We start from the raw sequence: 19275 nt of genomic DNA, 5'->3' as shown, positions 1-19275 counted from the left end.
ACTAAGGACTACTTAAAATACCATTTAAATGTTACATTATGAATTGGCTCAGTTATGACTTCTATAACTTGTATTGTATCAATTTTAGCAAATTATGTTTGGCCACTACATGCAATTGTTATGTCTGTTTTGCAGGTGTATCAGAGTCTGGATCAGGAACTGCAGAAGCATGTAAGTCTGCAGGATGCATTGCAACAGTGTCGGACGTGGCTTTCAAATGTACAAGAGGAGATACAGATTCCTCCACATGCACCACACTGCCTACAAGAGGCGCTAGCACAGGTATACGTTTTAATGTTGCTTTGTGCATGTACACAAAAGTATCACAATGAAGTATAAGATAGCCAGACTCTATCATCAATTATTTTGGGGATATCTTAAAAATTCCATCAGATGAAGCAGGATCGAACTCTGCAGGAACAGGCTAGTACCTATTTGCAGCTGGTGTGCTCCACTTGTGATCTTTCTGATGAGAAAGTACGAGAGACGGCTGCTGAGATACAGCAGGTCAAACTTCAGGTGAGTGACTAATAGATTTTAAGAATACCTTTATTCTTCAGGTTTTAGTGGCTTCTTAAACTACAGGTACTTTTATATGGAGCTCCTAAAGGGTGATGGGAGGAAAAAGATGTTTGTGTAGGTTTTATTGATTTAAGATTGTCCCATACTTTTCAATGTTACAATATGATAAAAATCACAAAACCCCATATCATTAGATTAGGTTGGCAAATGTTTAGAGATGCTTTCTACCTAATGCAGATTGAGGAAAGGATGCTGGAATCTCAAGAACTAGCAGATAACTGGAGAGAGATCAAAGACTTGCGTTCCAACCTTGAGTGTCGACTTTTTGAGGCTGAACAACTCCTCCAGAGCATGTTAAGGAGGCCAGCTGAGCTCGAGCCAAAGGTTGCTCAGAGCCAGCTGGACCAGGCTCAGGTAAGCGACAGCTTTGTGTCCAGATGACATTTGAAGACAGCAAAATGATAACCCGTTTAATGAAACATGGGTTATAAGAGATTTTCTAGAAAAATTACACCAAATTTATTACATCAAATATCAGTTTATTAGTTAATCAGATGCAGTCTATTATGTTTTGCTAAAAGCTCTGGTAAGCTTTACCCTCTCTTACATTTCCTGGCAGGAAGCTTCATTCATTAATAAAGATTTCTCCCCAGATTATTCGTCTGGGTGTAATTATGGCTGTGTGAATTGATTTGTCAATGCCTGTAATAACAGTGTCCAGGCAGACCCCTTCATTGTGTGTGAAAAATAGCACATATTACCATCCCTGGATGTGCTGACAATTGTCAACAATAGATTGAATGAAAACCCCAATTACTTCAAAGCTCACTCTCTGCCAGTAACAGAGGGTGTCATCCAGAGCTGTCCATTTGGCAGGATATCAAATAAAGATAGGCAGCATTTATTAATAACACCTCATATTTCATGCCACAAAGGACTTTATCCAGGAGATGCGAGCCAGGCAGGTTGATCTGACCCAGCTGAGAGAGAGCATCAATAGGCTAACGGCTGGTCAGGAGTCCCCTGAGCTTATGGAAGTTGGGCGTCTGCACTGTGCTTGGCTGGATCTGGGCAGACAGGCTGCACAGCTGCTGGAACAAAAAGAGGAGGATCTACAGAGGAGCGGGGACTATCATGACTGCATTTGTATGGTGGAGGAGTTGTTTGACCAGCTGTCCAAGAAATGGGATCAGTTGGCCAGGCATGCAACGTTTCCTTTCAAATTTTTGCACAGCATATTTATGTTTGATAGTTGCCATGTGTTAATCTTCAGTCATTCTTCTCTTTGTTCACAAAACACTGAATCTTTTCTAGGGGAGATATTGAAAGCACATCTGAGTGTCTGGATGCCTTAAAGAAGTTATCCACAGACCTGCAGGACCAGAGATGTGTGCTCGATGACTTGAGAAATAATAGGCATGGGATCGTGCCTCGTCTGAGCTTAGAAGAGAGAGACCTGGTTAAGGAGCAGGTGGGTTTCCTGGAGCAACATTGGACCCAGGTGGAATCCCATGTCCAGAAGAAAATCCAAGATTTAGTGCAGACACTGGAAGAATTGAGTCAAATTGAGGACCATTTGTGCGAGGCTCAAGAGTGGGCTGAGTTGCAGAAGCCATCCCTGTCTGAAGTTTTCAAGACCAGCCCCCCTCCAGATTTGGCCCAAAGCTTTATGTTTGATCACTTGAGCTTTTGTGCAGAATTGGAGGCCAAACAGAAGCTTCTGGCAGAGGCTGTGAAAGATGCCAATAGCCTTTCCTCTCGGCTCGGTCTTAATGAAAGTAGGATGCTGCAGACTTTGGTCCAGGAAGCACAGACAGGAGTAGAATCACTTGGAACTAAGGCAGCTCAGTATCGTAAAAGCCTCAGTAAAGTGTTTACAGAACGAACGCAGTTTCTACAAGCCCTTGACAGAGCAGCCGAATGGATCAAGAAGCAAGAGCAGAGAGCTCTTGCAGATGATCATGTGGCGCTCCTACCAAATGTACTGCACAAGCAGGTGTCAACTTGTAAGAATTTTACCAGCAGCTTAAGAGCATATCAGGTGGAGCTTACATCTCTTTGGGTACATGGACGAAGATTAGTGAAGGATGCAACTGATGACGAGGAGAAGGAGACCCTTCAGAAGCTGGAGGAGTTGCAAGTTACCTTCGAGGCTTCCTTGCAGAAGAGCACGGAGCATCTGCAACATCTGGAGAAAGCGCTAGTCATTCGGAAGTACTTTAAAGTGGACCTTGACAAGATCTGCGAGTGGCTAAAACAAGCAGAGGTAGCTACATTTCCAATTATTGATTTAAGTGGGAATAATGAGAAGCTTCAGAACCAGCTGACTGAATACCAACAGCTTCTTGATCATGCTTCAGAGTATGAAAACCTTTTGCTCATTGTCCAAAGGGCAGGACAGGAGATTCTTCCCACCTTAAATGAGGTTGACCACTGCTACCTAGATGAGAAACTCAATGGCCTTCCACAACAATATAATGACATGCTGTTGTTAATCAGAGAGAAATGCGACAGGATCCAACAAGTGCTTTTGGACCGCAGGGAGTTTGAGTCCCTCACTGATGTCACACGAAAGGCTTTGAAGGAACTTCAGGAGAAATGTGATGGTTTAGAGATGAAGTCACCCAGCCAAAGTCTAGAAGATGGAGAAAGATTGCACAACAGTTATGAAGATCTCATCAAAGGTCTTGCAAATCTCTTTCAGGGGATGAAAGATCTTAGGGGTAAAACTCAGGATTTCTTTGTCATGGGTCAGGCATATGCTCCTGAAGTCATTGACCAGCTGGTTTATCTCCATGGCAGTCTAAACCAGCAGATCGAATGTAAGATGAAACAATTAAGAAAAACATTAAAGTTGTTAAATGACCATGTAACAGTTACTGAGAAAATGGACTATAGCATCACTAGATTAAAGGAACAGCTTGGCAAACTAGACTCCGAAGGAGAAGAGGAGACAGATGCCACGGAGAGATTATCTACACTACACAACCTAGCAAAATTTCTTGAAGAGGTTAGATCCTATCCAGAGGGTCTCAAAGCACAAAATGATGACCCCAACCGACACTTTGACTCAAAGATCCTTAAGACTCAGGTTATCTTCAGAGAGGAACAACTTCTTACTTTCAAGCAAAAGATTAATACACACATAGAAGAATGTGAGAGAGGTTTTATGGTAAATAAAGATTTTCAAACTGATATTAAAGTATCAATAGACTGGCTCAAGAGTCTTAGGGATCAATTAAGATGTCCATTAATGTTTGAAGAAGCTAAAATTGAGATTGTGCAGGAGGAGGTCAGGTCACTGTCAGCAATTCAAGAAGAAATGAAATCTAGGTTTAGAGTATTAGAATATGTAACTAATGAAGAGAAAGAGAAGTACATCAACGATCGAAAGCCATTTCCAAAAATCTTTGAAACCACTTTAATGACTATTCCAGAACTAAAGGATGATCTTCAACAAGCTATCAACACCAAACAGGTAAGTGATTATTAATTGCTGACAGTTCACCTGTGTTTTCTGACTGAGTAATAAAATACTGAAGGTTAGCTTAATAATGTTTTTTTAAATTGTGATGTGCACCCTCAGGCGGCCTTGCAGTCTATTCTGTCTCTACTCCAAAGATACCACCATTCCTTGCAAACCCTCCAGCAGTGGCTTGAGGACACTGGTGCTCTACTTAAGCAGGCCCCAGAAGAGGTAGACCTGGAGAAAATGTCAGACTGCCTCAAGGACTTAGAAAATATAACAGGCCGGGAACAGTCCGTCAAGGATACAATGCAAGAAATAAAAGATCTAGTTCCTCAAATGGGTGACTTTTTGAGCCCTACTGTAATGAAGCAAATCCAGCAACATTGTGAGGAGTCTTATCATAAGGGCACAGAGGTCTTCAAGCAGCTAAAAAAACATCAAGAAAACTTGCAACGGTAATGCTAATGAGGTTTTGATATTTAAATAGATGTAAATAAAGCACACAAGACCCAAACTTGTATCTGCCTGTTGAATACTACATCCGTCACTGTATTTCTTGATTAGAAGCATAACTCAGTGGAGATCCTTCCAAGATGATACAGATGAAGTTATCAGGCAGACGAATGAAATTGAGAAAAGGATGATGGAGTTCACAACTGCCAGAGCAAACTCTGAACAAGAAGCTGAAGACAAGCTCTGTTTATACCAGGTTTATGACTAAGCATGTGTTTTATTGGCTGATTCTTATACATTTACGTTAAATTAGGTGCTACAGCTTTTCTAAATATTTAGTAATTTTTCGCTTTTTTTTCTACAGAATATTGTGTCACAAGTTCAGGGTCTTGAAGATGCACTGAATGGACTGAAAGTAAAGGCAGCACAGTTTGTTGAGCCTGACATAAAAGACACTGCTTCTCGGTCAGTTTGTTCATTGGGCCATCGGTGGACTCGGTTGTTTGGTGCTGCTCAAGCTCAGGTGAAAGCCCTCCAGGACTCTGCGTGTAACTGGAGATGCACCAGGGAGAAGGTAGAGAAGCCTCATGGGTAGACACTCTCAACTCATTACACTACGATACTCTTTATATGACTCTGTATTGCAGAGAATGTAATCAAGCGAATGCCAAATTGCAATCAGATACAATACATAATTGAATAAGCAGACAAAATGCCATAAAATGATTGATTGATGACATTTCAATAAACAGACAGCAGTAAAAGCAGTTATTCTGTAAGCAGTGAGACACTGTAGTAGAGCTGAATAAATCATGGCTGTGGTTCTGTGATCAGACAAGAGCATCAGTTGCCGGCAATGGCCTGAGAATGATGTAATGGTTGGCAATGACAGTCCATACCAAAAATAGCCCAACATGGAAGTTACCAACTCACAAATTCTCTCATAAATCTCTGCTGCTATCACAGGAAATGACTTCATTGATGGAGGCATATGCTGTGTAACACACTCTGTAACATACTGTATTTTTTATCCAACATTATCAGATTATCCAACATTAATACTTTAATCTAAAAAAGATTATTGATGAGACTTTGCTATCCAGACATCCATCTAAGTAAAATGTTAGCAATTACTGTTTCTTGTTCATTTTTGCCAGTGCCACTTATTCTGTGTAGTTTCTTTGTGACCTAAGCCTGTTACATTATTCAGCTGAGGATATGACATCAGTCAGTAAGAATGAATCAGTTCCTCGCAAAGCTGTAAGTAGAACAGAGAGAGTAGAGTTTGTTTGTCCGTTTCATCAATAATTCATTATTAATAGTTATATAGCTGTCCTGATAGCTGCTCTTTTGTGACAGGAGTTACTGATGTCTGAACTTTGTATATATATATATATATATATATATATATATATATATATATATATATATATATATATATATATATATATAAGAACAACATAAACCTTTTTAACAATAAAATAAATGTATAAATGTTATAGCATGACAGTAGCACATATTAACAGCAGTAGAATCTGTTGGAGTAACCAGTCCCTCTCTGTGATTAGCTGGAGAAAATGCAAGCTGTCTGTGAGGACCTGCACAGTCGTGTTCCTGACAGCATGGTGGAAAAAGCCTCTAGTATGGCAGCCCTACACAGTCTTTTGGAGTACCATGATTCCTTCAGTCGAGAGGTGGAGAGAGAGAGCAGTGCCCTGAGCCTCCTCAAACACCATGTGCTCAACCTGTTACTCCATCCTCATGCAACTGCTTCCACCACAAAAAACAGCCAAGACAGTCCATGTCTGCTGGAAATTCAGAGCATTCAGGAGAAATATGACGAGTATGAATTTATGTCTTATCTCTCTGTTCTGTTCTGTTCTATCTGTCATTCTGTCTTTTTTGAAAAATGTCCTAACCTAATTTTCTGTTTTTTGCTTTTACGTCTTCTATAATTTGCATTATATGTATTTTTTGTGTCCTTTTTCTCCCTCAGTCTATTGCAGCAGGTGTGTGCTAGCAGGCAGCAGGTGCAGGTGGAGCTGAGGGAGAGAGAGGAAGTGCTGAGGGAGTTGAGCCTGATGAAAGGCTGGATTCAGGACACCCAGGGGCTGCTGCTGAGCCCCACTGCAGACCTGGATAACCTGCTCACTGACCTGGAGGTAATGTAAACCACTTTATACAGTGTAGGAGATGCAGACAGTACTGGCATTCTAACATCCTACAGCCCAGTTTACTTTACTGATGATGGTGTGTTTTTGTGGTTTCTGCTAGACGGCTCATGGAGGCATGCAGTCTCACCGCCAGAACCTTGAGCAGATTGCAGATTGCCAGCAGATGAAATACCAGGACTTCAATGCCACCCTTCCTTCAGAGATCAGCGCCCAGCTGGCAGAGGTTACACTGGCTCTGGGTTCTGCAGTAGATCAGGTACCTTCATTCATACTAGGGATGTCAAGAATACATGTACCAAGTGAATTCTGGTGAGGGATTAATGTTGACATGTAAAAATTAGATTTGTGTCAAAATGTAAGATCTGTGCAGTAGGCATTGCAATGTAAATGCAGCCAAATAGACCAGTCTAGTTGGGTTTAAAAGAAAAGGAGATTAGATAATGTCTCTCTTTCACTTCCCTATTTATTTATTTTGTGCTCAGGTGCAGGCACGGGAAAGAGAGGTCCAACATAGCAGAGATATAAAAGAAGACTTTAACTCCAGACTTCAGGATGTCTCACAGAAAGTCAAACTCATCTCTTTGAAACTCAAGCAGAAGGCTGTGGATGTTGAGGAGGCTAAAGAGGAGACAGCGGTATGAATGCAGAAGTCTTTGGAAGCTGTGGTACAGACTCTGCCCTGATTACTGAAATGGACAGTGTAAATGATGACAGAAGTGTACTTAAGAATGACTTCTGTACAACCTGATTTCTAAATATTTATTATTATTTTAGTGATATATATGAGTGATTATAGTCTTTATTTATAACTTAAGTAATTTAGTTTTTGTAAATTTTAATGTTTTTTTTTAATATATATTAAGCTTTATTTTAGTTTGTCATTAGTACTTCATCTTATATAAAGTAGTTGTCAATGCATTTTTCATTAAAGTATTTTAATTTTTTTAATCTATTATTTAAATTATTTCATCTTATTTAAATTGCCAAAAAAGGCAACTTGTAATTTTTTACAACACTTTGATCTTTGCATATTTACAACTTTGAACATATTTTTTCTCTGCCATTTGTTCTGTTTTTCTTTCTCTATTCAGACTCTATTAGAGGAACTAGAGGAGTGTGGTCGTGCTCTGTCTGAGCTAGATGTGGCAGTGCAGGAGTTTGGTAAGCAAAATCCTCTCCTTGCCAAACAGCTGGGCTCCAGCCTGAGTAAACTGACTGATCTTCATGCTCAGACCAGCAGACTGGCAGAGGGAAGGACCACATGCCTTCAGAAGGTCAGCATTTGGGGAAACCTGACTGAAAGAAAAAAAAAAAAAAATTATTAAAATGCATTCAACAAATTTACCTTTTTTTCTATTTTAGGCAGAAAAGAACTTTGAAGAATTTAATGAAATGCTGATGTTAACTCTCAACTGGACAGAAAAAGCAGAGACTGTGGTCTCAGCCAACGTCATGTGGAGTCCAACCTTACAGATGCAAGAGCAAATCCAAAACCATCAGGTGGTGACATCTGCTTTAGCCAGATCAAATCACAGTTTCTCTGAATTTTCAGTGGCTGTTTTGGGTAGAAATTTAATGTTGTTTTGTGATATATCTCAATCAGGCCTTATTGCAAGAGTGGCAAGATCTCCAAGGGGAGTTTGAGGGTCTGGAGGAGAGGGTGAGACTGCTGGGGGAGGTGGTCCAGACAGATGCTCTCCACCTGCAGGTGGCTGAACTGAGCAGACATGCTGAAGAGCTGCAGCAGAGAGCCAAAACAAGACTCCTGATGCTACAGGATGCAGCCAAGGTTATACATAGCAGCATGTCACGCGTATTATAATGAAAAAATAAGAGTTTTGCAGTGGGCTGTGCATGTGCCCATGGTCAGCTTCAAGTCTGCTGTATATTTAGAAAGACATTGCCATCTAGTGGCCAGTTAGATTAGCAACGTAATTCTTCATCGTTCTGTCTTCTTTGCTGGACGTAATTGATGTTTGTTCATTAAATTGCTGTATGCTCACCACAGTGCTTTAACTAAACATTGCTTTATAGTTTTGTCTTAAGCCGTACAATCAGAAATGGGCAACATTTTTGTGCCCTTTTCAGTTTTTGTGTCAAATGGTATATATATATTTAGCAAGATGACTTGTTTATTTTACTTATTATGTCTCTGAAATTCTGCAGTGAAATCTATTTGTATAATCTGTAGTTATCTATATGTATATGATCATCTGTTGTCCCAGGAAACCAATTTCCTATATATTTGTGCATGTCAGGTTTTTTTGTTTTGTCTTTTGGATTCCTCATCTTTGCTCTCTTTCTTTACTGCCTGACTTTGAAAAACAAGGACCACCAATCTAGTAAACTGTAGAATTCGCTGGAGAATTACATTGATTTGGTTTAAAGCACCACTTTATAAAATTTTAGGCCCACTTGAGCTGCTTTTATTTTGTGGCCTCAAGGCTTGTGATTGAGCAGACATTCTCTGAAGTTAAATGGCTTCAGTGTGTTGCTCAGGGGCACTGTGTTGATTTAGCAGTGTTGTGATCTCAGCAAGTCCTCTTGTTCTGGGTCCCATCATGATTTAACCTGCAGTCTGACTATTGAATTAGTGGGGCTGTGGACTGAAACGGGCTTTTCAATACCCGAAGCCAAAATCACAATCACAGTGCCAGTAAAAAGTTTTTTAACAGTAAGATTTTTTACGCTTTTTTAAGAATTCTCTTCTGCTGACCAAGCCTGCATACTGTATATTCGCTCCAAATTACAAATGTTTTTTTTATAGCAGGAAGTCAGAACATCAGAATGATTTCTGAAGGATCATGTAACACTAAAGACTGGAGTAATGATGCTAAAAAAATCAGCTTTGTTCAGAGGAATAAAGAACATTTTAAAACATTCAAAGAGAAAGCAGTTATTTTTAAAATGTATAAAATATTTCACGATATTATAGTTTTTGCTGTATTTTGGATTAAAAAAATACAGGCTTGGTGAGCAGAAGAGAATTCTTTAAAAAGCATTAAAAATGTTACTCTTCAAAGACTTCTGACTGATAATGTATATCCAAACGGCACAAGAGGGAGCTAGTGTTTCTGTTAAACAACCAGGTGCTTTTACTCTGCCAAATGCTGATATATCAATTCCCTGTCTATCATAGCATCACTCTTACAGGCTCCTTTATCGTTCTCCTTTCTTCTCCTTTTCCTGCTTTTTCCCCCTCAATAGTAGAATTTTTCAGTGTTAAAATGCTAATAGTGCAACTATATATTTGTTGAACAGCAAGCTGAATTAATGTTTTGAATCCTTTTAAAACCATATTATTATTATTGCAATTGAGTTACATGCCATGAAAGCATACCCAATGGAATATTTAATAAAATATATGGATATTTGTCTCTGTAAAGTCAAATCGACATTGAGCCGAACATAATGATCTTACTGTATGTTTCTCTGTTTAGGACGTGGGGAGACTGGAGGGTGACGTGAAGAGCCTCCATCAGTCCATCGAGAGAGTACAGGAGACTCTGACCTCTCCTGATCTGGCACGTCTCAGTCTCAGAGAACAGCTGACTCAAAGACAGGTAAACCGCTCACTCTTAATAACTTCTACTAACACATTCCTTCATTCCTCCGATGTATCTTATACTGTCAGATACAAATGTAGTCATTATATTCTGTACTATTATACACTGAAAAAAGACTTGTCTCAATTATTAGTTACTTTTTCCAATATATTTTTTTCTTGTTTCTTAAAAATAGTTTATAGCATAAATATAACAAATAAAACATTAGTTTATGGGTTAAGCATATAAAAAGAAAGAAAACAATGTAAGAAAATAAACTTCAACTGTTTCAATATTTTTCAAGAGCAGAAATCAAGAACGAAATACTGATTAGTAATAAAAAATAAAAACAATTCTGTGCACTGACAACAAAATCACATGTGCTGATTTGATCAGTGATACCATCAAGCTAATGTTGAGTATGTGTTGCTCAGCTCCTGTTGTCAGAGATTGAGGGTCTCAAGCAGCAGGTGCAGGCTATGCAGATGTGTCAGAGTGTCCTCCGGCTGCCAGAGGATGTGATTGCAGCATTACCACTATGTGTTACTGCACAAAGTCTGCAGCAAGAGAGCAGCCACCTACAACACAATACCATTCAACAGTGCAATATATTACAGGTATCTGCACACAGATGACAACATATTCTTAGATAAAGGTATTTATATTGATTTTTCAGTTCAAGCTTTCAGTTAAACCTTTATGCTGATTTGAGCTAACCTTTAAGCTACTAACATTTTAAATAGAAAAAATGTCCCCTTCAGTGTATTTGCATAGTTTATATAGACCACTTGTGGTTTTAATGGCTCATTTAGGATCTCTCTTCACATTCCCCCAGGAGGCCTTGGTGCAGTATGAGAAATACGAACAGGAAGTCAAGAACCTACAGAGACTAATTGAAGGAGCACACCATGTTATTCAGGACCGTCCTGTTACTACAGGAAACATACAGGAGCTTCAAACACAGATACAACATCATGAGGTGAGGTGGGAAATCCTCCTTTCATACTTTTAGATTTTCACAAATATATGTGAATTTTTCTTTAAGTAACCAGTGGTATATGTTATGATCATTCTCACTTGGTGCATCAGTCAGTCAGTCTCAAAATTCAATGCAGGTGTGTTGTCTAAGCTATCACTAAACATATCGCTTAGCTAGTCGACCTACATTTGGTTGGAATGAGTCAGGCCATAAATTCCTACCATTTTCTCAATGGGTGTAAAAGTAGTTCTTTGATCTTTGACCTCAGTTTGTTTTGTCCTGAGTGGCATCAAATTCTTTCTTTCTCTCACGCCCTTTTGCTCTGTTCCTTTACATTTCACACACATGAAGGGCGGCACCAAAAATTCACCAAAATCGTTTATCATTTGAATGAAGGAATTAAAATAGCCATAAGTATTAATTTTATAATTTTACAGTTGTTCTTTATTTTTTTTTACAATTTACAATGAAATATTACTATAGTAATATTTCTTATTTTGTTTAATATTTCTATTTAGAAGTAATACTTTTTTTAGCATTTATAGTAATATTAATAAATAATAATCACAATATTTTGGTAAATTGTGCAGCTCTACAAACAAGAACAGTAAATGTGGAGTTTTTTTAAATATCGCATTTTAAATCACAATCAATTTTTTTTTTTTTTTTTTTTTTTTCAGAAAAATTGCAAATTGATTTTTTTAGTGCTGCCCCCAAATCAAGCAGCCCTAAAGCCAAGAGCCAGTTTTAAACACACCAAAAAGTTCAGTTGGGGTGGCAGCTGTGGCTTTATCACCCAGGGTTGTTTTATTCTGCAGCTGCAGCTTTCTCCCACTTGACCTCATTACCAGAGGCTGGCCTGTCTGTGTGTGTTTGTGAAATAATAACAGATAAGGAGTTAGAAATCTGAGAGGGAGACTCCATGGGCTGAACAAAATCTGTAATGTGAGCCCCTTTCCTCACTTCCAGTTCTTTTGTTTGTCAGGAAAACAGCTTTGGGATTGGTGGAAGTAGAGGAAGTGAAGGGAAGTAAGGAAAAGAAGTAAACAGGAGGGGGGAATAGTCCCTCTCACTGAGCTCATTTCCTGTTCCTGAGGTCTTTGTGTTTGTATGAGTGTGAGTTGGCCAGTTTGGGGGAGGGAGTGTTCTTCTGCTCTCTTCTCCCCTCCCACTCTCTCCAGTTGGCCGAGCTCTGTGCAAATCACATTGGCCGTTTCCTGAAGGCTTGGCTTGTCATCCTTCTCCCACGGTGCCCTGATTGGCTACAAGCTCAAAATGCCTCTGACTGAGCGATTGCTCGCCTGTGCTGTTTTTTTTTACTGCAGACAGAGAGTGGGAATTTCTCAGCTCAGCTCGCCGGTGCCGCTCTCTACATTAACCCCCTTTTTACTCCTCATCTATGGGACTTAATCCAGGACGTATATATATTGGGACTTAAACCAACTGCGTGGACCTTGGTGGAATAATAATGTAATGTGTCATTGTGACAGGAACTTGCCCTGAAGATAAAAGGATATCAGGAGCAGATCTCGGCACTGAACTCCAAGTGTAAGATGTTGACTGTGAAAGCCAAACATGCTACCATGCTTCTGACAGTCAGTGAGGTTGATGGACTCTCCGATGGGTTAGAGGAGCTGGAAGATGAGGAGGAAGAGATACCCAAACACCCACCAGCACACTCCTCTGTTGTCATGGTGAGTGATTTATACTTACTCATGGTAGAGCTGGACCGGGTGTGCTTGCTGCTCTTTTTCTTTTCACTGTCAGACAAGCATCTCATGGGTCTCTTATTTCTCCCATAGTGTTGTATATGCCTCTACATTGTGCATTCCTGCTGTTGTTTGTTGCCGAAAGAGGAAACGGGATCAGGGTGTTAGATGGCCTTGACTTAGTCAACATTAGTTGTCTTTAGTTTGGCCGAATGGTTTCCCTTCATTGCATCAGTCATGATCAGGACTGGATTCCACATTAACCTCCAACAGTTCAGCTCCAGCTATGGCGCTCAGTCCTTACTGACTTACAGAGAAAGGGGTGTAGCTTTGCAGTAGTTTAGCAGTCATTGTATCTAGATCTAAATTTAGCCTAATGGTGGAGCACTCCGATGGTTCAGATTACTTTAGTTTATGCAGGCATGCACAATTTATTATTGTATGCCATCTTATTGCATTTTTACAGTGAGTCTGTGCATAAACTCTGAACTATTTTCCTGATCCGGTTCATTCCTTAATCATGACGAGAGGTCTGTGAAGGGCTTAATCATGGCTACTCTTAACAAATGTAGTCTGTCTGTAATTCTAGGGTGCTGCTTTGCAGGGTCTTATTCAGCTTTTCTGCTTGATCAGGACTTCCTGTCAGAATCAAATGGAAACATACACTATTGCAAGTTTGGGGTCAAGAAATTAAATAGTTTAATGTGCATTCAACTGATCAAAGGTGATGGTAAAGACAATTTTTACAAATGATTTCTATTTCTAATAAACGCTGTTCTGTTGAACTTTATATTCATCAAAGAATCTTGAAAAATGTTTCACGGTTTCCACAAAAAATATTAAGCATTTATTGTTAGTTTTTTTTATGTTGTTTTTTATTTTTTGTTTTGTATATTTTGATAATGTTTCTTGAACACAATTCAGTATAATACAATACTTTCTGAATGATCATGTGACAGTGCAGACTGGAGTAAAGACTGCTGAAAATTCAGCTTTGCCATCACAGCAATTCATAACATTTTTGAAATGCAATGATATTTCATAATATTACCGTTTACTGTATAAATTGCAGCCTTGATGAGTATGAGAGACTTTTAAAAAAATATAACCAGCCCCAAACTTGAATGGTAGTGTACTTTTTCCAGCACCCTAATATTCTTCCTCTGATTAGCTTCTTCTTTTGGTGCTTTCTCCCGTTTCACCCTTTATGTATCTTTCTCTTTCTTTCTCTTCTTATGCCTCTTTGGCTCTTTAATGGTCAGATGACGGCAGGACGTTGCCATACTCTCCTCTCCCCGGTCACAGAGGAGTCTGGTGAGGAGGGCACCAACAGCGAGGTCTCCTCTCCACCCGCCTGCAGATCGCCATCACCCGGGCCTAACACTGAAACCTCTCAGGTACCCTGTGGCTCTAACACAGACCTTGCTAGCATCTGCCAACCTTATCACATTTAATCAACTTATCCCTGATCAGCCACTAACCTAATTTAACTCAGTTTAAACTAAACCAATCACTTTCAAACAGTAGGCACTGCTCGGTTCTTAATTTGGAGACAAATGTTAGTCTGAGGGTTTCCATGATCAATGAAAACCTTGAACTGGGTATGAGTGCAACATCTGAATGATTCAGACATAAACCCACATAAGTATCACTACTTTTTTATTGTATTTTAAGAGGACCAGCACGATTTAGTTTATTATTTATGCATGCATTCACACGCTTTCATGATGTCACTTCTTCCGTAGTGTTCAGGGCGAGCTCCTTTAAGCAGAGCCCCACTCCAAGACCTGTATGACCCCTGCATGGAGTCAGCCGCCTCAGCTAACCTGGACGACCTACAGCACTCATGGGAGACTTTGAAGAATGTGGTACATATCCATAGATGCTTCTCACATTATCAAATCCAAATTACGTTTTCTGTTGGTTAATATACATCTATATACAGATCAATGAGAAGCAGAATAGCCTATATGAAGCTCTGGAGAGGCAGCAGCACTATCAAGAGACCCTGCAATCTGTCTCCACAAAGATGGAATCCATTGAGAAAGCACTAAATGAAAGCTTGGAGCCAAGCAAGAGTCCAGAGAGCCAGATGGCTGCCCACCAGGTGAGAGAGACAGAGGATCAGATGAAGCAAGATGACCGAATTAGATCAGCTAGATCACACATAAACTCAAGCTTACAGCCAGACTAGTGATACGAGCCAGAGGATAGGGTTACCCTCTAAATTACAAACTTCTTCTGTGTCTAAAACAAATCTCTTACTTAAAGTAGCAGTATCTTCATTTCCATGGCATTTAGCTTTTAATGTATTTTTACAGTTTACAACTAGAGCAAACTTACTAACGATACCAGAATTGAATTAAAGTAGTTTCCTGATTGGTGTTTGTTCTTCAGGCTCTGATGGATGAGATCCTAATGCTCCAGGATGAAATCAGTGCACTGCAGGCCTGCTTCTCCCAAGAGCTACAGTTGGATGAAGACAGTTTGGAGGCAGATTTCGGAGATCAGCTGGCCCTGCAGTCAACCCTCACTGTGCTAGGAGAGCGCATGGCCACCATCCACATGAAGGCCTCCGGAAAGCGCCAACTTCTGGAGGTGAGCAGGAATAATAGCACGCAGAGAAATGGAGATGGCTGATAAATAGTAGCAAAAAATGATTTTGGCATGTTATTTTGATTATTTTACGTAATGTAGTTTGAGTGACGAATGGAGCTCAAGCGTAGTTTAGTGATGATCAGCTGATTGAAACTCCTCCCACTACAATAGAATAAGACATATAAGTTCATCAGTACTCACACTTGGCTTAGTCTGTCGACAGACATGCGCTTGTTCCAATTCCTCCTTATACAGGTACATGATCACTTAACATCTTGTCCACGGAAATCAGCATCAGCTAATCGTTGCTTAATCTTGTTAAGTCTCATTTACAGACATGTATCACTTTTGCATGGAATCTGTTGCATATAAATAATTATGGTAATTCATTAGACTTGGTTTGTTTCAAACCTTACTGAGGTTTGGTTGTGAATTGCTCAGAATCTAAACCCTTCAAAGTAAAACCTGCCACCAAAATAATGTTCAGGGCCTCTACGATAATCTTATTCAAACAGAGTGGTCCTGACTGAACTGTTGCTTAGCAGATGCTGCTTGTTTCAAATTGTCATGTGTGGCCTAGTAATTATTTTAGTCTTTTGGTTTAACTATCAGGACATCTCTCTAATTCTCTGTCCTGCAGGAGCGATTAAGCGAGCAGTTAGAAGAGCAGAGGCAGGAACAAGCGCTACAGCGTTATCACAGTGAAGCAGAGGAGCTTGACAGCTGGCTGTTCAGCACACGTGCCACACTGAGCTCCTCTCTCCAGCCACACCCACAGGACATGGACATGGAGGAACAGCTGACTGACTGCCAGGTAAAAGCCTAGGGCTGGGAAAAGTACGAAAATATTCATGCCACAGTATTCTAAAAAATATTGGTCCATAGAAAGCTGATTAAAAAACTACAGAAATTATTGTTTTTCAGACAGTGTCCAATGGTGGAATGAAATGAAAAACTTAACAATCATGTTCATTTCAAAGAAACAGCTTTATCAATAAACAAATAATTCATAAAATACTGATTTACTTGGTTAATCTGCACTGTGGTGATTTTTTCTAATGCAAATGTTAATTGTATCTCATTTTATTGTAGATTACCAATTTACAGATTACCATAGTTTCTGAGCACTTGTGTAAATTTTGAAAAAACAGTCCTTTATTTTAAATGATAAAGTATTTAAAACCATGATTGATTTTCAGTGATATATAAACAGTCAATTCATTGGATTCTGTTAGCTGATAATGTCTGGAGACACTAGAGTGGGCTGCAAGTAAATCTGATTAGCTGTGTGTGTTTTGTCCCATTCTATTAGTCATTAGGATTAGGGGCTTCTTCTTCCCTGCAGTCATGAGACGTCCCACAGAGCATGTCTGCTCCTCTTTAAGGAGACACACGCATACACACACACACACGAGTGTGTCTTTTGTGTTTTGATGAAAGTGCTTTAGGTATCAAGTTAACCTTTAACCTGAAAGTTAAATTGTTTGTGAGAAGTCAGGAAGGCCCTGACCTGTAGCTTACTGCTGATAATTTTTGCTCATTCCTCACTGAATGCCACTGGCTCTCTCCACTATGAACCAGCATTCAGATCCGAATTAAAAAAATGTATAGATTATTTTCTTTCTTAGAATTACGCTAACTTCTCTGGACTAGTGTGCATGTCGTATGGTAAAGATCAAGATGTCTAAAGACTAGGTTAAGCAGCTTAAGAAGATTATCAGTCACTGCATACACGTCTCCTGTTTGTTTGTTTTTTCAGACACCTTCTGTTGTGTTTTTACATGTATCTGAATATCCAAAAGCAGACAAATCCATTTAGTTACAGTGAACTTAGTTGTTTATCTTTACAACTTTATCTTTATGGTAAACCCATCTAAAATATTTAATGTATTTAAGTTTTGTTAAGAGTTTTGTGCCTTAAGATGGGAAGAAAATATTTTTTTTTTCTGAAATCAAACAACTTGAAAAGAATAGGTTAACCAAACCCAAATATATATTATATTCATTTAATGTAATTAAATTATATTTAAAATATTTTAATTCGTTGTTAGAAGCACCTAAAATATGGTTCACACTGCTGAATCAATTCTAAATGATCAAAACAGTTTAGTTTTCTGATCTTATGTTCCTGGTCTAGAACATGTTACTGGAGATCGAGCAGAAGGTGCTGTGTCTGTCTGAGCTGTCAGTGCACAGTGAGAGTTTGCTGATGGAAGGAAAGGCCGGCTCACGGGGAGACGCTGAGCAGCTCTCCCTCAAACTGCACAGCCTCAAATCCAGCCTGGTGGAGCTACAGCGCATTCTCCAAGACAAACAGACCCACATCCAGGTGAGGGATGCTGATTCAACTTCTCAAAGAAACTGGAGGAGCTATAATTTAGTGCAATGACAGAAAATGCCAAAGGTCTGAATACTTAGTATAAAAACAATTGGAGGTTACTGACGACAGTTTGCACACACACCACTAAAAACACTCAAAAACACATCCTCACCTCAATGGTTGCTTTGTGGACAGCAGGACAGAAGAATGCCAAGCGCTGTTCATTGCTGTTCATTGTTGTGAAGGATATTCCATTGCTCTCCAGCAACATCCATCTGGAACAAAGACCTTTTGGAAATTATGGGGAAAGTCTGACATTTTTTGCCAAACTCTTTTAATTAAGACATGTTGGTGACATGTAAAAGCCTTATGCAAGCTGATTTGGGTCCATCTCCTATTGTCAGTCATGACTAACCTTTAACCTCTAATTAGTGAAATGCTGTTTTAATGTTTAGTGTGTGTAAGTTTGTGTATGTTTCGAGGAAATTCTATGTATCTAGGTTCATTGTGAGGAAACCTTCTTTAAAATAATTTAACCAAACATACATTTTTACCTAATATATTTATATTTTTTGTTTCAAAAATTATTAGCAAACCTTTATAAATGATAGATTTTATAATTTATTAAATACTTTTTACTTATTTTTATCATTTAAAAATGTCAAAAATGATTACTACAGCAACTTTGTTAATTATTAATTTCTTTAACTTTCTGTCTCTTTATTTATCAGGGCTCACTTCAGGAGCAGGAGGACATTGAATCCGACTCGTCTCTCTCTCAGAGCCCCAATATAATGGATTGGCTCAGTCAGGCACGATCCACGCGCAACCAACAGCATCAAGACACAGTGCAAAGACAGAGGGTAGACAACTATTGAGCAATAACATGATATTAATCAGCTTAACTAGAATAATATATGCTAATACTGACACCATCTTTAGATACAAATATTCCGTTATTCTATGAGCTAGAAACGACTTGGATTTTTCTTCAACATCATTACATATAATGCAGGAATTAGAGGAGCAGCTTGGTGAACAGAAGAAGTTACTGCAATCTGTGGCATCTAGAGGAGAGGAAATTCTCTCACAGAGGACAACACCTAATGGAGAGAGGTAGGTACTGCTCACTTGTACATTCTCTGTGTTTGCATATGAAAGACATTGACAAGTGTATACAGTACAGACTCAAAAGGAGCTTCTTTCTTGGTTATGTAGGACTGCTGAACTTTCTGATGGGGATGATGGTCAGTGGCCTGGGAACATGAGCACAAATGATCAGATGAGAGTCAGATGGGAGAACCTGAGCAAAGACCTTAACAACAAACTGCAGCTGTCACTAAACACAATGGAGCAGACGCCATGTAACACGGTACATAATCAACTACAACACAATTCCCTAGCTTTGTTTTTGATGTTGAAGGGTTTAAGGAAGCACTGTTATATCTGATCCATTCCTCCACTAATAGAGGGCTGCAGTGATGCCATATTTTTGTAATCAAACCC

General features: G+C 39.3%; 1 protein-coding gene across 2 annotated transcripts in view; it reads left to right on the top strand.

The window, feature by feature from the left end:
* The window catches only part of LOC127938707 (nesprin-1), a 63968-nt gene that overhangs the window by 16568 nt on the left and 28125 nt on the right, over positions 1 to 19275 (top strand). For both annotated transcript variants that reach the window (XM_052535526.1, XM_052535525.1), the window contains exons 19-46: positions 136 to 282; positions 394 to 519; positions 760 to 936; positions 1458 to 1723; positions 1837 to 4000; positions 4109 to 4446; positions 4556 to 4700; positions 4809 to 5018; positions 6013 to 6287; positions 6441 to 6606; positions 6719 to 6874; positions 7101 to 7253; positions 7710 to 7892; positions 7981 to 8118; positions 8222 to 8407; positions 10059 to 10181; positions 10598 to 10780; positions 10999 to 11142; positions 12633 to 12836; positions 14114 to 14248; positions 14597 to 14719; positions 14797 to 14958; positions 15249 to 15449; positions 16090 to 16263; positions 17587 to 17778; positions 18501 to 18632; positions 18785 to 18885; positions 18988 to 19141. In XM_052535526.1, coding sequence (XP_052391486.1) covers positions 136 to 282; positions 394 to 519; positions 760 to 936; positions 1458 to 1723; positions 1837 to 4000; positions 4109 to 4446; positions 4556 to 4700; positions 4809 to 5018; positions 6013 to 6287; positions 6441 to 6606; positions 6719 to 6874; positions 7101 to 7253; positions 7710 to 7892; positions 7981 to 8118; positions 8222 to 8407; positions 10059 to 10181; positions 10598 to 10780; positions 10999 to 11142; positions 12633 to 12836; positions 14114 to 14248; positions 14597 to 14719; positions 14797 to 14958; positions 15249 to 15449; positions 16090 to 16263; positions 17587 to 17778; positions 18501 to 18632; positions 18785 to 18885; positions 18988 to 19141 — 6858 coding nt within the window. The remainder of the gene's footprint in view (positions 1 to 135; positions 283 to 393; positions 520 to 759; positions 937 to 1457; positions 1724 to 1836; positions 4001 to 4108; positions 4447 to 4555; positions 4701 to 4808; positions 5019 to 6012; positions 6288 to 6440; positions 6607 to 6718; positions 6875 to 7100; positions 7254 to 7709; positions 7893 to 7980; positions 8119 to 8221; positions 8408 to 10058; positions 10182 to 10597; positions 10781 to 10998; positions 11143 to 12632; positions 12837 to 14113; positions 14249 to 14596; positions 14720 to 14796; positions 14959 to 15248; positions 15450 to 16089; positions 16264 to 17586; positions 17779 to 18500; positions 18633 to 18784; positions 18886 to 18987; positions 19142 to 19275) is intronic.

Source organism: Carassius gibelio, chromosome A20, assembly GCF_023724105.1.
Source record: "Carassius gibelio isolate Cgi1373 ecotype wild population from Czech Republic chromosome A20, carGib1.2-hapl.c, whole genome shotgun sequence".
Classification (NCBI taxonomy): domain Eukaryota; kingdom Metazoa; phylum Chordata; class Actinopteri; order Cypriniformes; family Cyprinidae; genus Carassius; species Carassius gibelio.
The sequence above is the reverse complement of the archived record's forward strand: the minus strand, read 5'-3'. Positions and strand labels throughout refer to the sequence as shown.